At 47.7% G+C, this 17215-nt stretch overlaps 8 protein-coding genes across 8 annotated transcripts; 3 read left to right on the top strand and 5 right to left on the bottom strand.

Annotated features, from left to right (window-relative positions):
- Positions 1-962: 962 nt before the first annotated feature.
- Positions 963-1909, top strand: N7481_011831 (uncharacterized protein; the record flags this gene model as incomplete). The annotated part of the gene is made up of 5 exons (XM_057271050.1): positions 963-1307; positions 1367-1457; positions 1515-1597; positions 1658-1743; positions 1810-1909. 5 exons carry the CDS (start codon positions 963-965, stop codon positions 1907-1909), a joined length of 705 nt encoding a protein of 234 aa, XP_057118224.1.
- Positions 1910-2161: 252 nt separating this feature from the next.
- On the bottom strand, positions 2162-3106 carry N7481_011832 (NmrA/HSCARG family protein; the record flags this gene model as incomplete). The annotated part of the gene is made up of 1 exon (XM_057271051.1): positions 2162-3106. One exon carries the CDS (start codon positions 3104-3106, stop codon positions 2162-2164), a length of 945 nt encoding a protein of 314 aa, XP_057118225.1.
- Positions 3107-3810: 704 nt separating this feature from the next.
- N7481_011833 (uncharacterized protein) lies at positions 3811-5587 on the bottom strand (the record flags this gene model as incomplete). Its single annotated transcript, XM_057271052.1, has 3 exons — positions 3811-4980; positions 5063-5322; positions 5377-5587. The coding sequence occupies 3 exons, from the start codon at positions 5585-5587 to the stop codon at positions 3811-3813; spliced, it is 1641 nt and encodes a 546-aa protein (XP_057118226.1).
- Positions 5588-7638: 2051 nt separating this feature from the next.
- On the top strand, positions 7639-8375 carry N7481_011834 (GNAT family N-acetyltransferase; the record flags this gene model as incomplete). The annotated part of the gene is made up of 2 exons (XM_057271053.1): positions 7639-8047; positions 8119-8375. 2 exons carry the CDS (start codon positions 7639-7641, stop codon positions 8373-8375), a joined length of 666 nt encoding a protein of 221 aa, XP_057118227.1.
- A 345-nt stretch (positions 8376-8720) lies between these two features.
- Positions 8721-9746, top strand: N7481_011835 (D-2-hydroxyacid dehydrogenase family protein; the record flags this gene model as incomplete). The annotated part of the gene is made up of 1 exon (XM_057271054.1): positions 8721-9746. The coding sequence occupies one exon, from the start codon at positions 8721-8723 to the stop codon at positions 9744-9746; it is 1026 nt and encodes a 341-aa protein (XP_057118228.1).
- A 128-nt stretch (positions 9747-9874) lies between these two features.
- N7481_011836 (uncharacterized protein) lies at positions 9875-11477 on the bottom strand (the record flags this gene model as incomplete). Its single annotated transcript, XM_057271055.1, has 3 exons — positions 9875-11094; positions 11147-11220; positions 11281-11477. 3 exons carry the CDS (start codon positions 11475-11477, stop codon positions 9875-9877), a joined length of 1491 nt encoding a protein of 496 aa, XP_057118229.1.
- Positions 11478-13664: 2187 nt separating this feature from the next.
- N7481_011837 (GNAT family N-acetyltransferase) lies at positions 13665-14039 on the bottom strand (the record flags this gene model as incomplete). Its single annotated transcript, XM_057271056.1, has 2 exons — positions 13665-13679; positions 13731-14039. The coding sequence occupies 2 exons, from the start codon at positions 14037-14039 to the stop codon at positions 13665-13667; spliced, it is 324 nt and encodes a 107-aa protein (XP_057118230.1).
- Positions 14040-15817: 1778 nt separating this feature from the next.
- On the bottom strand, positions 15818-16339 carry N7481_011838 (uncharacterized protein; the record flags this gene model as incomplete). The annotated part of the gene is made up of 1 exon (XM_057271057.1): positions 15818-16339. One exon carries the CDS (start codon positions 16337-16339, stop codon positions 15818-15820), a length of 522 nt encoding a protein of 173 aa, XP_057118231.1.
- Positions 16340-17215: the final 876 nt, after the last annotated feature.

A 17215-nucleotide genomic window follows, 5' to 3' on the forward strand; every position in this document is an offset into this window, starting at 1 on the left:
GTAGTCAAGCAACATATAGTTATTTTGTGCGGTGTAATATCGCAATTTTCTAGATTCCCGTTACATAAATATTAACATAGTATCAGAACCTTCAATTCGCCGCGTATATTTTATAATTCGGCTAGAGTTGTGCCTCGTACTATTCTAGTGCGGAGGTTAGACTGGATTTACTATGGCAGGTTATGCACGAAGTGCGACCAGCGGGATTGATGGTAGAAACAGCCCTACAGAGCAACAACTTTATTTTTTATTATTTTCGAGTCTATTTTGAAAGAAATCCAAACAGCTCCATCTCTCCACCATCCTCAAAATAAATGAGACTCAACAGGCGGCGTTAAATCGTGTTTTCTTTTTCCCGCATTGCCTGTGTGAACTATCTCGACGAATGCAAAAACCGAGTCTAGTCGTTCCTACTACAAACCATTTTGCTTCTACTCCAGGTAAATTAACTAGAAACAAGATAACTAAATTCAACTGCGCCTGTTTGAAAGTACTCGTACTACTGATGTTTGGTATCCTGGAAGGGGATGGATAAATGCGAGGAGATAGTACGAGTAAGCTTCCGCATAAACAAATGCCCTGCCGATCACAATTTTAATTCCAAGCTTTGAAGCTCAACCCGCCCTGGGATTCGACGCAATCTCTCAGCTCAGCATTTAAAGTAATCCACACATGGTCTTTAAAGTTTCACACGTTCCTTCAGGGTCCAATGAACACCCCCTGAAGAGGTCGGCGGGCCATATCCCAGCCAGCCAGCTTGAGGCAAGCCAGTCTTGTCGTGAGCCGTGGAGGTCCAGAAGAAAAAAAAACAAAAAAAGGAGTTTCGCATCACTTGAGAGGATCATTTGGCTTGAGCACAAACTCCTCCACTTCTACCCGGAGCCAAGAATTTATTCACACGGTCACTTCGAACAGCATTGCTCATCCAATCTCAATTCGTCCGCACTTCTGATAGACCAAAAATGTTCACTTGGAAGCTATTCCAGGCTCTCCTTGGCGTTGCCTTGGTCGGTTTGGTCCAGGAAACCCACGCACAAACTGTCCCTTCGAAAGACTGTGCCTCCGGCGTCCATGTCATCATTTCCAGGGGCCAGGGTCCTGGTAACGATTTAAGCGTGATGAAGGCTTTGTCTGACAAAATCATCGACCAAATTCCCGGGTCAACAACTCTTGGCTTTCCCTTTGATCATGATCCCGAAGACAAGTTCACCGCAGTCTCCTCTGGAGCTCTAATGTTGCAGGGTTATGTTGCGGATTATGTGAAAAGCTGCCCGAAATCGAAACTGGCACTTGTCGGATACTCTCTGGTATGTCCCCCGCTATTATGAGGGGGAGGGGGACGATAACTGCTTACACATTAAAATAGGGTGCTGTGCTTACCATGGAAGCTCTTTGCGGAACAAGCTCTCTTCTGTTGATCCCAGTTCCACCACTTGACCCATCATACAACACGAGTGGTGAGTTCTTGACTAAAATTCGGCATTCAGTTCTGTGGCTCTAATGAACATCTCTAGTCATTGCGAACATTGTTTACGGCGATGAAACATTCGTTCCCTTCCAACCTTGGAATACCGGGAACTGCTCGGTTGGCCTCGGAGTATGTTTATCATCATCTAAGAACTAACGAGAACCGCAATCTAAATGAATCATTCGACAGATCTTCCCACGCCTGAACCCTTCGTCGTGCGATCCATTCGCAAACTCATTGCATAGCTATTGCGACTATGGCGATAACCAGTGTTGGTATGTTATACAAATCGATTTGAAATTCGGATGAGAATACATCAATGAATGCTGACATTTCTCCAGCTCACCACTCCCCGATGACGACAATCTCGCGCATCATACTTATATGAAGAAGTATGATCAAGATGTGGTTGATTTCATTAAACGCCGACTGGTTTCTTAGTAAAGGTACTAGGATGCCTATATGCTATAATTTCCATCGGCGAGCTCTGGGCACTTTCCATATATTTTGATATATCGGAGGTCTTAGCTTAATGTTTCGAATAAGACCAATACTAGTAATAATAAAAATTTGGTTGATATAAACCTTGGCTGATTTTGTATTGAAAACATTGACCGGGGATATCGACATTGCGAGTGTTGACAAACAACCCTACTGGAAAATCTCTAACAAGGTAGAATTGAAAGACAAATCCTACTGCGGAAAAATCTCCTTCGCGTGTTCCTCAATAAATTCTTCGAGGCTGGTCAGTTTGCCCCTTGCTTGTTTTACGGTCCAGTCAACCAACTCCTTCGTCTGAGGTCCATAGTACCCGGGTTTCTCAACCCAGCACATCATAGCTGACATTGAGTGCTGGTAGTTGGGGGGAAGATAGCTAACCCACTGCTCCTGTGGGATCTGGGCATAGATTGTCTTTTTGCCCGTGACGCGGGTGATGATCTCCGCGACTTCACGGTACGTATAGAAACCAGTTGCCGCGGATAATGTTGAGTCGGCGTATTTCTCTGGCGCGGCGAGAATAGCAGCGACGTACTTGCCGCTATCCTTTGCTGCCTCGATGAGGGGAATTGGAGCGTCTGGGGAGATGAAATTTGCAATAGCGTACGTTAGCTCGCCGCCTTCTTGTCCGGGGAGTGGGCGAGGGATTTGGTTGGTTAGAAAGTTCTGCATGAACATTCCTGGCGCGAAGAATGCGCTGCCAATCGGGAGTTCGCGGATATAGCTTTCGATCTCAGCCTTGGAATCGAAGGAGTCGACTGGGTGTCCCCACAGGCGCTCGCATGCTGGGGTCGTGCTGAAGATGAGATATTTGGCACCAGCAGCGACCGATGCGTCGACAGCTGCTTTTCCTTGCCGAAATTCGCGAGATTTGAGATGCTGATCGTAGACCGTGGTAGTCACGATGAAAACAGTGTGGGCGTTGGCTACTGCAGCGTGAAGGGACTGAGAGTCGTCGATGTCGGCAGACACAACCTCCACACCCCTCTTTTGGAGAGATTGTCCAGCAGGTTTTGAAGAGTCCCGAGAGATTGCACGTAGCGAATACTCTTTCGAGAGCTCGGGGTCGTTTAGAACAAAGTCGATGACGGAACCACCCTGCTGGCCGGTGGCACCGAATACAACAAGGAGCTTGCTCATGTTGGGGATGTCAAAAGGTTGGAAGTGTTGAGGTCGATTCGTTATGTTGATGGAGCTAGGGCGTGTAAAATAAATGTAAAATTGAAGAAGAAGAAGGTGTTGTGAAGTAAGAAGTTCGTTGGGTTGAACGGTGAGCGCGTCGGAGATAACCGAGAACACGGCTTTAGTCCCGGAAGCCGAACACTTCCAAGGTTGTTAATGAAAAATCGTAAATCCGAAGAAAGCTCCGTTTCAACAGATACTACAGCGTGTGTCGGTACTCGGTCACTTTCAAGGCCGAAAAAATCATTTGGCTTGAATGTTTCAGACACCGGATTTGAGCAGAAAAGAAACATCTAGGGGTGAAGCATCACAGGCGAGCCTGGTGGGTACGGTGGCAAATCCTGTACTGCGGGGAATCCCCAATTCTATCACACTCACTCGCACCTGGAAGTATACACGTCACGGTACGTATGTGTCTCGTGCCCGGGCGAGTTCTCATCTTATACCACCCCTCCATGACATTGCAGATCTAGAAGAAGCACCTTTGCTGGTATGAGAGTGCTTTTAAGTCTAGAGATATTTTGGTAGAATCTTCGTTTGCCGAAACACATGAGTTCAAATTGACACGTTGCTGGGAGTTCGAAATCTAATTGATTCCCCGTACTATGTATTGATGCAAAGACTTTCTAGTAAATGAGGTGTATTTCTATTTCTATCATGATTCAATCAAGGTCAACCCGACCGGTATCGATATCGGCATCAATCGGCTTCACAAACGAGGGACGGACAATAATCTTGTGGCCCACATAAAGCAAAGTGAAAAGAATGAGACTGAGATAGTTAATGAAGAAGTCGGTCACACTGAAGCTCGGTATAAAGGCCGTGAATCCCTGCGTGATGATAATCAAGACATTGAAGAAGAGGCCGTAGTATGAGAAATATGGCTGGAAGAGTGCCTTGTATGGCAAAATGTCACGCGAGATTCCTCGGGCTTTCAATGCGCGCATGAATGCCAGATGGCAAATATTGAGCGATGCCCAGGTGATAAATCCAGCCAATCCGGCTATCTGCATGAGCCATTCGAATACAGTGCTTCCAGCATTGGACAGGTTCAAGAAGCCCAACAGGCCAAAGGCCGATGTGAACAGGACACTCCAGTAGGGAACACCCCATTTGGTGGTTTTGACGAACACCCTGGGTGCGAAGCCCTCGTGCGCGAGGCCGACTAGAATTCTGCTGCCGCTGTAGACATTTGAATTGGCAGCTGACAGAACCACAGTGAGCAGGACAGCGTTGATAATCGATGGCAATACATTGACGCCGGCGCGCTTAGCAGCGATAACAAAAGGCGAGGCGTTTGCGTTGTTGGCGCTGGCTCCGCTGCCTTCGCTTGCAGTCAGGCGATCATCGTTTGATGGAACGACGATACCGATGAAGAAGATGGTGAAGATGAAGAAGAATATAATTCGGAAAAACGCCTTTCGGATAGCGGAGGGTATGGTTTTGCGCGGATTTTCCGCTTCACCGGCAGCGATACCGACCAATTCTGTGCCTTGGTATGAGAATCCAGCTTTAATCAAGACAGCCCAGAACCCAACAAATTTAGCTAGGGCAGGTTTGTCTTCAATGAGGTAATTGTTAAACGGCCCTGGGTCGACCCAGTAGCGGAAGCCAATATATCCTTCTTTGCCGACTCCTGCGTTCATGCAGATAGCAAAAATCATGAATCCAATCACGGTCAAGACCTTTATGCTTGAGAGCCAGAATTCGGTTTCACCAAAGAAGCTGACCGGGAGAAGGTTCAATAAGATAATAACCACTAAGAAAACGGCGATGAAAATGGCGATCGGAATGGTATCATTCCAATAATTTATAATTAATCCTGTCGCTGTCTGAAAAATTCCGTTAGCGATGAGTATCTAACGCCGAAACCAATCCATAGTGGATGACTAGCAGGGAGCGGGTAGGAAATACCAATTCGAGCGCAAAGGTCGACGCCCAAGAAAACCAATATATCCAGCCCATTGCGAATCCCAGGCTTGGATCCACCAATCGAGTGGCATAAGAGGCGAAAGCTCCAGGAATAGGTAAGAACGTTGCAACTTCTCCGAGCGCTGTCATGACGGAAAAGACGATGGAGCCGACGAAGATATAAGCGATGAGTGCTCCGACAGGTCCGGCATATGAAATGGCTGTTCCACTTCCGATAAATAGACCCGTTCCGATTGTACCACCTAGTATATGATCGTTAGCAAGTCATCGCGGTAAATGGAGGGCGTGGCTTTTACCAATGGCAATCATCTGCAAATGGCGGCTTCGAAGCCTGCGCTGCAGGTCAGGCAATTGGCGCTGCTCGCCGATTACCTGTTTCTCTTCGGTATCGTAATCATATTCATTCTCAATCCCACTGATAGGGTCTTTCGATATTGAGTCGTCATTTTGCTTTTTGTCTATTCCGGCATGATGGTGCGCATCAGTAACCTCGTCATCTGAAACCATATCGGGGCGAAATCAAGCGCAACGACAGCAAGAAGAGATAGGGAAATCGTAGAATGAGATTCTAATGTGGACCTGGAGAATTACAGATATAAAACAATCCGGGGGAGCAATACCCCATAAAGTATCCAGCTCTTCGCGGGGTGCAAATTCCGGGGCCCCAGGTCCCTCCGCTCTCGCCGGGCCGGTACAGCTGCTGGCGGATCCACCGAATGACCAAAAGAGCAAATTCGGGCGATTCCTGGTGGGTCGGCACAGCTAGGGACCTACATAGGAAAGGTTGTTTGGATTTAGCGTTCCCGCGACGGCCAGCGAGAGAGGTTCAACCCGAACGGATGTCTCCGATGATAAGAATAAGCGTCGACTAGAGGCTTTATGACGAAACCTTGCCGTGGAATAAGCAGACTCCCGGGCCGGTGAGATCGGATCTACATGAAATCCGATACACGGAGTAAATGAATTGAGACAGTGAGAAGTTGGAGGTGGTGCTAGATGTGGTGCTGGAGAAACCGAAGGTCACATCTCCGGGGGCTGCTGGGGCTGAGATCCCACTCGTGGCCACGGCGACTTTTACTCTGTGCAATTCGAAAATTCCTCTCGGTGGTACGATGTTTTTCCAGCTCGAGGAATTCATTATACAATCGAAACTGCGCTGGTGCGGGGTAGTAGGGCGTGCTGTGGAGATAGAATCCACAGGATTCGTATTGCAGCCTGGAGAAGAGAGTGGGCAGGAGTATGGGTATGACTAAAAGATGCAACCGGTGATTTTTGACGATCAATTTGCATGTTTTGCTGGGTATTGAAATCAAGATTCAAAATCCAAACCGCACATAGATCACTCGGTTTTCGGGGAGAGTTGAATATTGAAGCAATTGTAATCGGTGGCAGTGGCTGAACCCTCGGCATGCGATCCCGATGCATGCGATGTAACGGCCGAAACTTTAACCGACTACGTAAAACACCGAGTCGATCACCTAGGCAATTGGCCGCTGATCGACTGATGTTGAGAAATGACTTAATTCAATACCCACTTTCTATCGCCGTTCGCTGTCCTGTATCACATGTGCGTGGCTTCAGCTGCTTCGGGACATTTTCCTCCACTCCAGGTCCATGTGCTTTCAACGTCATCAATTCACGAATTATTTTTGCCAATTTGAAAATTATCACGGCGTCGCCGGGGCTGATCAAGATAATCCGTTTTCCCAGTGGCTAATATCTGTCCCTTGCTTTTCTGTCACTAGATTGAAGCGATCGATTGTCCCGCTTTCTCGCGTGGCAACAAAGATTTGTGCAGAATAACCTTGGCGATTTGCATGTAGTCCTCGGGCTACAAGTCATTGAGTAGTACTATTATACACCTGGGCATGCTGCTCTTCAACCTACTGGGCTGGAAGCTCACCTCCAGGGCTGGTAGGTGAGAGTTCATTCTCTTATCCCTCACCAACCCCCTGAAGTGGTTGAACCTTGGGTATTTACTGGTCATATACTATAGTACCGATGCTAAGAAGGACTGTATGCCCTGGTGAGAATGATTCACTGGCATCTGCGCAGCTTTGTGCTACCGCCTTATTGTCGATGAAGGAACGCATCTTGGGTCAGCTTCGACGGACGAATAATAGCGCCCCGATATGTTACCATCGCGTTAGAAACTGCCAAGTGGATATTGCAACACATCAAGTCCTTTAATTCCCCTTGAGGAGAGGACTCTGCATCCAAGATATAAAGACAGAGCCGAGACTACTTACGGGATGCCGATTTCTGCTCCAGATTGAGACGGGGAGGTGTAGAATTGGAACTAAATAGGAAAATGGTAATCGCGGTGCGCTTTTCCTTCTGGGGACCCCGACAGGCGGAGGGTCTCCGGAACAGTGGGGGAGTCGGGGGTCTTTGACCGTTTGAGGTCCGAACTCCGAGTGAGTCAAGTCGAGTCAAGGCAGCTCAGCTTTTTACCACAATTGCAACTTCAACTTCGGCGGTACAACTACTCGTTAACTACCATCAGTGTCCAACGCAAGCACCCGACTGATAATTGCCGATAGAGTCGCGAGTCGACAATGGATCCTCAAATTGAATACGCCACCGAGGCCGACGGGCCTGGCCTGGCCAATGTCAATATAATCAGCTTCCGGCATCAAGGGTTGCTTCAGGAAGTCTTCCCAGAGGCCAGCGATGAAAGGTTAGGGGAGTACAAGGCAGTCTATTCGATGAAACATCTGGCGAATCCGGAGATGCACGTCCTGAAGCTGGTGGACCCGGCGAGTGGAGATATTATTGGTTACAGTCGATGGCATATCCCCAAGGCCCTTGTCGGCGAGACACTTCCTGTTCTCAGTGAGAAAGCACAAGAAGCTGCGCGTGATTTCAAAGCCCTGGCCCCTCGGCCGATGAATGAGGCGATGTATGCAGCCTTTCGACAGCTACTGGAAACTTCGCGCAAGCGATTCACCACCGAGCAGGACATGGGTAAGTCAACTGTTCGCTTTTTCTTGAGGATGGTTTGTTTATTCTTGGCGTTTGACTGATTTTCCCATTAGTTCTGGATCTGCTTGCTATTCTCCCTGAATATCAAGGACGAGGCCTTTCATCAAAGCTGCTGCGCTGGGGCTGTGATCAGGCAGACCAGTTCGGGGTGAGAGTATATCTTGAAGCCACTGGTGATGGATATCCAGTATATATCAAGTATGGCTGGAAGCCCTTGGAGGAAATGGCTCTTGATCGGACGCTGTATGGAGGGAAGAGCGTGGATCGGTTCACATTGATGATGCGAGATCCGCAGCCAGTGAAGAAATAGTGGAAGTTGGATGATGGATGATGGATAATGAATGATGGATATTGGATGTTGACGACTGAATCCTGCGGAATAAATAGATGTGATGTGAAGTATAATGGTGTAGTGTAGTGTATTGTAGTAGTTATAATGCAATACAATGCAATGCATGAAATGTGCAGAAGGCACTGCGGATAAGCATTCAGCCGGGCGCGGGGAAAGCAACCGCGACTTTCCACCGTCACTCGACTTCACTCAACTTCACTTCTACTTCTATGTCTCTTCCATCACCTCAATTGCCATAGATTAGCTCCGAATTACTGAATTGAACTGTTCTCCCCCCCTCCCTCCCCATCACTCACCCCCACCATGCCCAAGTTCGCTATCCTCGACGACTACCAGGGCATCGCACCCGCCCACTTCGTCCACCTCCAATCCCGCATCGAGATCGTCAGTTTCCCCAAGACACTCGACCCGCGCGATCCTGTCCAGCATGCCGAGCTGATTGAACGTCTATCATCCTTTGACGCCGTCCTAGCCATGCGCGAACGCACCCCAATTTCCGCCAAGACCATCGCCGCCCTCCCCAACCTCAAACTCCTCCTCACAACCGGCACGCGCAATCTCTCCCTCGATCTCCAAGCCTGTGCCGACCGTGGTATTCCAGTCGCCGGGACTGAAGGACGACCTCCCGGGGTCAACTCAACTGTCCAACATACCTGGGCCTTGATCCTTGGCCTGGCCCGTCATGTCGCGCGTGATGATGCCGCTGTCAAGGCGGGCTCCTGGCAAGGCTCCTTGGGCGTGAACCTCTCGGGCAAAAATCTTGGTCTCCTCGGGCTGGGCAAGCTGGGCTCACAGGTCGGCAAGATTGCCATTCAGGCATTCGGCATGAATGTCCTCGCCTGGTCGACCAATTTGACTCAAGAGAAGGCCAATGAGCAAGCCGAGGCCCAGGGTCTTCCCGCCGGCAGCTTTGAGGTGGCCCCTTCCAAGACGGACTTCTTCGCTCGCGCTGATGTAGTGAGTCTGCACAATGTCCTCTCGGGGCGTAGCCGGGGAATCGTCAGTGGTCCAGAGCTCGCGACGATGCGACCCTCCGCGATGATTGTCAATACATCTCGCGGTCCCTTGATCGACGAGGCGGCACTCCTACAGGCCCTGAATGCCGGTTCAATTCGAGGAGCTGCGCTGGATGTCTTCGACCCGGAGCCACTCCCTCTTGACAGTCCATGGAGAACAACTCAGTGGGGTCGCGATGGACGCAGTGAGGTACTCCTGAGTCCGCACATGGGATACGGCGAGGAAGAGCTGATCAACGGCTGGTACCGCGAGGTAGCAGAAAATCTTGAGCGCTGGTTAGATGGCAAGGAACTTTTGAAGAAGATGAATTGATCTATATCATGCATAGAATTGTCACGAATTGATGAACTAGATGAAACAACTTTGAATGTCTTTTGTCTACACAACCTATTTAAATCACAAATCGATGGTTTTTCTGCAATCTTCGCGCGGTCGCAAGATCAACTCTCCTCTATCTCGGCGGTTTTTTGCAATCGCTCGAAATCTTCGTGGCTCAGGGGCACGTCTTCGTCTTCTAGTCGGTCTAAGCGCTTGTTTTCTCGCGTCAGGTTGATGTACATGAACATGAAACAGGCAGCTGTGACTGCCCACAGAGCAATGTTCAGTCCTAGCGCGGGCCGATAATGGGGCTTGTCCTCGTCGCGGTAGGTGAAGGGCGTCCAGATGGAAGCACTGCCTCCGACAGCGTTGATATAGGCATATGCCGCCGCGCGCTTCGCCGGTGGCCGGGGAATACTTGTCGCTATCCACGCGAAGAACGTTCCATTGATAGAAAAGATCATCAACATCAGGAATAGCGAGAGATATCTCGGCCCAAAGGAGTCAGTGGTCATGAAGATTATCCAGCCGATAATCACGACGGGCATTGGGTATATCAAGAACCAGAAGCGTTTGCGCAGTCGGTCAGATGCCCATGAGTGCGCGATACTCCAAAGAGCCACGAAGGCATATGGTGGAGCGCAGAGCAACAAAGACACGGTATTGCTATAGCCAAGCGTTTGAGTCAAAGTAGGAAAAAAGAAGGAAAAGCCTCCTGCGGCTGATTTACACATAAAGGCAAATGCCAGAACGTGCACTCGTATATCTTTCATTGCCAGAATGAAGCCCTTTACCTGCGACATCCCTTCTCCTTCGTCTATATCGGCTTCAGCAGCTTCAATTGCCATACGGCGGTTGGCGACTCGTCTCAACTCAGGCGAAAGGCCCTTCCAAGTGTTCGGGAACTCTGGTAGTAGAAGTATCACAAGGAAACCAAGAACGATTGTGATGACTCCTTCTATGATGTATAGCCATCGCCATCCGGGGAGTCTATGCTTACCGGCTAGGCTATGAAGAATGCCGGCCGCAATCAGACTACCAAGTGCCCCGGCAATTAAAGACCCGATATAAAAGAGGGACATTCGCATGCTGAGTTCTCCTTTCGTGTACCACTTGGATAAGTAGAAGAGCACACCTGGGAAAAATGGGGCCTCCACAAAACCAAGTGCTAGCCGACAACCAAGAATTCCACCATAGCTCTGCACCAATGCTGTTAGAGCAGAAACAAGGCCCCAGGCGATGGTGGTAAGACCAAGGTAGAGTGACGGGCGACCTGTATAATTCAATATTTGATTCGACGGCACGCTACCGAGAATGTATCCAACGAAGAATATTCCCAGCCCTGTGAATCTGTCAGTGGCTGGCTACTGTCGAGATACGCGAAGCAAACTTACCAGCCTGGTATCGCTCAGATGTAAGATTCAAATCATCTTCCAGACCTTGTAATCTGGCTGCAGCATAGTTGTTTCTATACATCCTTCAGAAAAAGAGGCCATCGACGAAACTCCGAGTCCCAACAAATACTCACCGATCAATAAAATTCATCAGATAGATGACCACAATGAGGGGCATAATGAGGAGATCAATCTTTCGCAATAATTTCTTCTCCAGGGCGATTTCCTTGTCGCTGGGCTTTGCTTCGACAGCTCCATTGCCAGGGTCATCTTTGGGTGTCAATATCTCATGGTCCTGTATGCCATTTTCAGCGCCCTTCCCCACCCCCATGGCTCTTTACCGAGTCGCTATTGTAAAATGGAAAGTGAATGATCAAAATTGTAGCTCGCAATGCTACTACTATCAGCTCGAAACAGATATCTTCCAAGGTTCTTGAAATTTATACAAGCTACCCGGAAATGTGCAAGACACCTTAGCTGCATCTTTCTAGAGCTATGGTATTATGTGGATATAAAATCACGACATCGGCCAAGATTTGGAGGTAATCGGCCTCTTTCCGAGGCTTGGGGGCTAGGGGCTTTGCAGAAAACCCAATCCTCATAGAATCTCTCACGGTCTCGTTAGAAAATTCTTTTGGCAGCTGGTTAATCATGGATGTCTCTAAGGTCCTGCACGGCTTGAAACGCCAATAAAAATCGACCTTGAGTTCAAGAAATCGATAGTTTATCACAATAGAAACAACAATTCTATCAAAGCATCTCTCGAAATAAGGATTGTGGGTCCTTCCGCTCAACGGGGTTCTCTAAGTCGTCGATCCGGCTATTATCATCAAGCATGCTGATTGCATCATCTGCAACAAATAGCTACACATCAACAAGAAGATTCTATAGATGAATAGTCCGAGTCTTAGACCATTCGTCCACCTTGCCGCACGTATCAATTTTCTAAAATTTTGTTTATTTCTCTCGTTCATATCTAAATTCCGATATCATATCTGCTCGGTGAACTCTGGTAATGTCACAATTGACGGCCTTGTGGAAGTACACACATCCTAATTCGATACAGTTTCAATGAATTTTGTTGCGTCACAGTGCCCTTATATCTCTTGTTCATAAATGGGTTGATCTCTCCTATGCTAAGTAATTCTTATATCCATGGATCAGAGTTAACCTCATCTCAATAAAATATTTCCAAGTCGTGATCTTTTCGGGTCCTTTTTCTAACCTGTCCGAGTTGCTTTTGGCCGTTGCTTGCTAATTTTTAGAATGGGGAAGTCCTTTGTCTACAAACTTCTACATAATGCATTTATTTCCTAGCTATTCTCTTTTTTTTCTTCAACCATCAATTCCGTTGTCTTCATTTCCTCAATCACACTACGTAGCATCCATACGTGGAATCCTGCCTTATTTTATTCAAAATATTACCATGTCGGCCGCGTCGGGCATCGTTGACATAACACGTGCCTTGTTCTTAGAAGGGTAATTTTCTAATATGGAGATTATCTGTCAAGACATCACCTTCAAAGCTCATCGGGCTATTGTTTGTTCACAATTAAGTTATTTCAAAAGTGCATTTTGTGGGGGTTTCAAGGTATGAAAGAAAGTTGGCCTATTTGTTTCGGTAACCGATGTTCTTAGGAATCTGTCGAACGATCGATCAATCTGGAAGTGGACGCACCGGAGACAATCGAACGCGTCTTGTCTTTCCTCTATCTAACTCAATATCGAGAAGTTGGACATATCTTTCAATTTCAACCAGGTTCTACTACCACTGGCACCTTCGATGGAGTCGATTTGGTCAATTCGGAAAATATGTCGACTGGCTCGAGAAATTCCAAAAAATAGCTTTGAACAATGTTGAAGTACTTGTCGCGGATCACAAATTTGGGATTGCTCTATTGAAATCTCTAGCAACTCGCAAATTCCACCAATTTTTGGATGCACATTGGAGCTCGGCCATATTTCCCGAAGTTATTCGAGAGTCCATGGAGCTGAATCCTTCCCATCTCCAAGCTTTGAAAGTTATAATGGCGAGGGTTATATCAGAACATATTCTTGATTTTATCGAGTATCCAACTTGCCTTAATTCCAAGCATCCGGAGATCATTGGGGGTTTGGATTCTTTTGGTTACCTTGGGTCACTGATGACCTTTCGTTTAATCTCGAGTAGGAGGGTCAAAGGTCCCAGCGAAGACGATTGACTTCGGAGACTTGTTAAAAATGGAAGCTAATCAAAATTGTCGATGTTTTTCAGCAGGGTTTAATGTGGAACTCAAAATTGGAGAATATCACGGTGGTACTTTCGTTGCGCTTCTTGTAATACACGACATAAATGCTACAAATTCTCCATCTATAATAAGCACAGGCACAGTATGCAATAACCACTTTACTTCTATTCAATACCTACCCATAGGATCTAACGCGGCTCCATCGGATTTCCCAAGAGACTATTTGATCAGATACGACATCGTTCACCTGCGCTTGTTTTTGGTAGAAAATTGTCTTCCGTTTAGCTACCTCAAATATTATAAACCTAGACTGTATGTCAGTAGATGCAAAATCCAGGTACGATTAGGGAATTTACCAGGTCAAACCACCCACCACCAGCAAACTGGCAGTGACTGTTCCCACAATTCTCAAAGCCTGTGCTCTCGTAAAATCGTATCAAGTAATCGTGAGCAATCAACATTATACACTCTGCTGATATTTTTGCATCCTTGATGTATTGGATGTATGCCGCAACCATGGCCTTCCCCACCCCCTTGCCCTGATATTCCGGGGAGATGGAAACGGAGTGGACAGCGATGGCTGTGCCATTAGGATCATTTCCAATCACTTCTCCATTTGCAGTAAATGCTTCATTGCGGGCAAGAGTCCGCCAATTTTCGGGCATCAAGATAGATCCTTCAGTTACACGTCCACCAGATATCCTGTTTCCAATGACGTGTCCGATAAGTCGGTCATTCCCCCCGTCGTTGATAAAAAGTCCTATAGACAGCTCCGGTGTCTGGCTGAGACGATAACGAAACTATAACATATCAGAATTTTACAATGATCGAAAGGAATCAAGCATCGCTACCTTTTCTTCGGAACATCTCTCACTCTCTGAAAATGCTGATTCTACAATCACACAAGAATCAACGTCGGTGACTGAGAGAGAGGACGCAAGAAAGAGCCCAGCTCTGATAGGGCTGAGCATTGAGTTGGGATGGCCAAATTCATTGTGAATTTTGGGAGAAGATCGGCAGCCCTGGGAATGTTCGAAATTCTAGCAAGTCAGACCTTCGGCGTCCAGGATTTATATACTAATATTAATACCCATGACGCCAGTGAGTAATTGAATTTGCATTCTGACTCATGGTCTACGGAACACACCCTACAAAATCGTGTTCGCGAATAGACCCACAATCCACGCCCTGCCCTCTACAAAAATCTAGTTCATTTTGTAGAAAGACCCACTTTACGCACCCTACAAAGTACACACCCTACACCTTATGCAGCTGCATCTATGGTACGACCCACCTCATAGATTTGGCGTCGTTTGTCTGTCGAACACGGCAAATTTTAGAGGTTGATTGACCATCAAAGAAAACTGAGATGCGTGAGCTGTAAGGTTTCAAGCCGCCATCCATTGTTAATTTTGCAATTTTTATGGTGTATACTGTGAACTAACTACTAGTAAGTAGGCTGGAAGCCAGCAGGAAAGTGTACATTATCGATGACTTGATTATTTCACAACCATGGGCCGTAGCTTTTAGTTCAATTTCTCAAATAGAATTTTAAAGGTGGTTTCATGACCCGTATTGGTCTTGGCCCTTGATCAGTCTTCACGCTGGAAATACCCCCCCTCTGCAACACAGAGCCCTGAACAGGCGATGATTCCAAAGAAAAGAGGAACGTGGCCATGATCAATGTTTGGTTTTAACTGCAGGAAGAAATGCTCTACCAAATCCATGGCGCCAATATGACCCTGACATTGGGATTCCTATCCGTCGTATTAACCCAAGACGAAGTACAGAAGCGATGGAGGGTATCTTGCTCGATCTCTCTCCTTAGTAATGCGAAATGATCAGAGGTATTTGGAATGCAAGAGAGATTGGAGGACACGGTTTGGTGGACCACACGGACCGCGGTCTGTATCTCGGGCTGGGGCGCTTCAAACTCCTGGAGAACGCGCGAAGAATCGAATGGAAAGAGGCCGCTTCTGGACCATGCCGACCGTATATTGCGGGATGTGAATGCCTCTTTTCGGGCGCGATCATAAAGATAAGTGAAGTGAGGCTTGCCGATGTTATTCACTCCAGCCCGACATGCCTGCTCAACCTGTGCCCTGTATGCCGTTTCCAGAGGACTAAAGACACCCACATCGCACGGCTGCAGTTTGTCAGACTTATGAGAAGGAAGACGACATAGGATAATATGGTTAGCAAAACAGAACTTTATGACCTCTAGAGACTTATGGGTCCCAAAACCATCGTTGATTAAGAGTCGTGGCCGACCGCCCGCTCGGTCTCGAGTCTGCGGATCGAACACATGTTCCACCCAGTACAGACTGATTTCTGTGTCTGTATAGTGTGTTTTGGAGCAGGCAAAATGCCACCCGGGGGTGGGGTGAGTAGTCCACGAACTACGATGGGTGGCGGCCGGCCAGATAAAGAGAGGATGTAGGAATCACCTTTCGGCGGAGATACATTCAATCGCCGTGACTAGCGTCCGCTTCACTGTGGTCCCTCGATGCTTCCTCAAATCGTCCTTACCGACGAGCACTTTGAGGGTGCTGAGAACACTAAGAAGAACCCCCGTCTCGTCCATATTATACACATTCTCCGGCAGAACGGCCGGATCGGCCAGCTCTCGACGAATGATGGTAAACCAGTGTCGTACTTTGTCTTCGATCTGCCGGCTATCTCGCTTCCAATCGATCGCTCGCAGCCGTCGCGCTTTCAACCGCGGGTGTCGTCGGTAAAAGCCCTGCGGCCAATTCTTTCCCGGGGGTCGGAACTTGAGGCTGGGGTCTGTGATCTGGAAAATCGAGGACCGTTGGCGTAAGACGATCAGAGCGAGCGATCGTAAAAACTTAACTGGAAGCGGATAGCCGTCGATCTTGACCGAATTGCGTATGATGTGCGCGCAGGACGCTGATGGGCCGGGGACATCGCAGCCAGTTTTAGTCCAGTATGCGGAGAGGCGCATTTCCTAGCTAAGTTAACAGCGCAAGGCGATTTTGCAAGCTACTTCACAACACAGGATGCATCTGCTCCGCTGTTCCAAATCTGCAGTCATTGATAGGACGTATTTTCTGAACTACCATCAGGTGATTAGAGGCTATGGCCAAAGTGATGGTTCTATTGTCCGAAGATTTCTTCGACTCAATCAAGGCATTGCTCAATACCTGACTAATAGGGGTTAGTAGGATTTCCATTTCTGGCCCCTGTTCCATTTTTGGCCAGGTTCCATTTTTGGCCAGGTTCTATTTCGGGTTGACAAACATCCTTCGGAAGAGTTTCCGTGCATTTATGTAGAATGCCATGTCATGTAATCACAACAAGATATCAGCGAGGTCTAAATTTGTGTGGGGAACACTAGTAAGTTTGGGACGTGAATGTCACAGGCGGCCTCCAGGGCGGTGAGCCTAAATAGTAGGCCTGCGATGGGCGTTATAGAGCTCCGTAGTCATAGGGACCGACAAAGGGGACGAATTTGAACCAGCCGTACCCGCCTGATCTACGATAGAGGCGAGGCTGTGTCTGTGTGACAGTGAGGCTGCCAAGGTGTTTTTTCAGCCCCATTCCCCTGCGCCTTGATCCCTTAGCGTAGAGACAACCCAGTTTCCATTCTTTGGATGTCGAGAAACGGCAGTATGATAACTATCTCGTGTAGATAGACGGATTGTGCACTCAATTACCCTGGGGATTAGATGCCAAATGCATCGGCAGCCAACATGAGATATATTCGTGCACAAGATCATCAAAGAACTTTGAGACCAAGAGCTGACGCAAAAGAAGCAAATATTTTACATAATCCCCTCGATGTCGATCACGTATATCCCCACTCCACGAAAACAATTGG

This window comes from Penicillium waksmanii (genome assembly GCF_028829765.1).
Source record: "Penicillium waksmanii strain IBT 27052 chromosome Unknown utg000009l:1.0-4314994.0:1.0-4318279.0, whole genome shotgun sequence".
In the NCBI taxonomy this organism is placed as follows: Eukaryota; Fungi; Ascomycota; class Eurotiomycetes; order Eurotiales; family Aspergillaceae; genus Penicillium; species Penicillium waksmanii.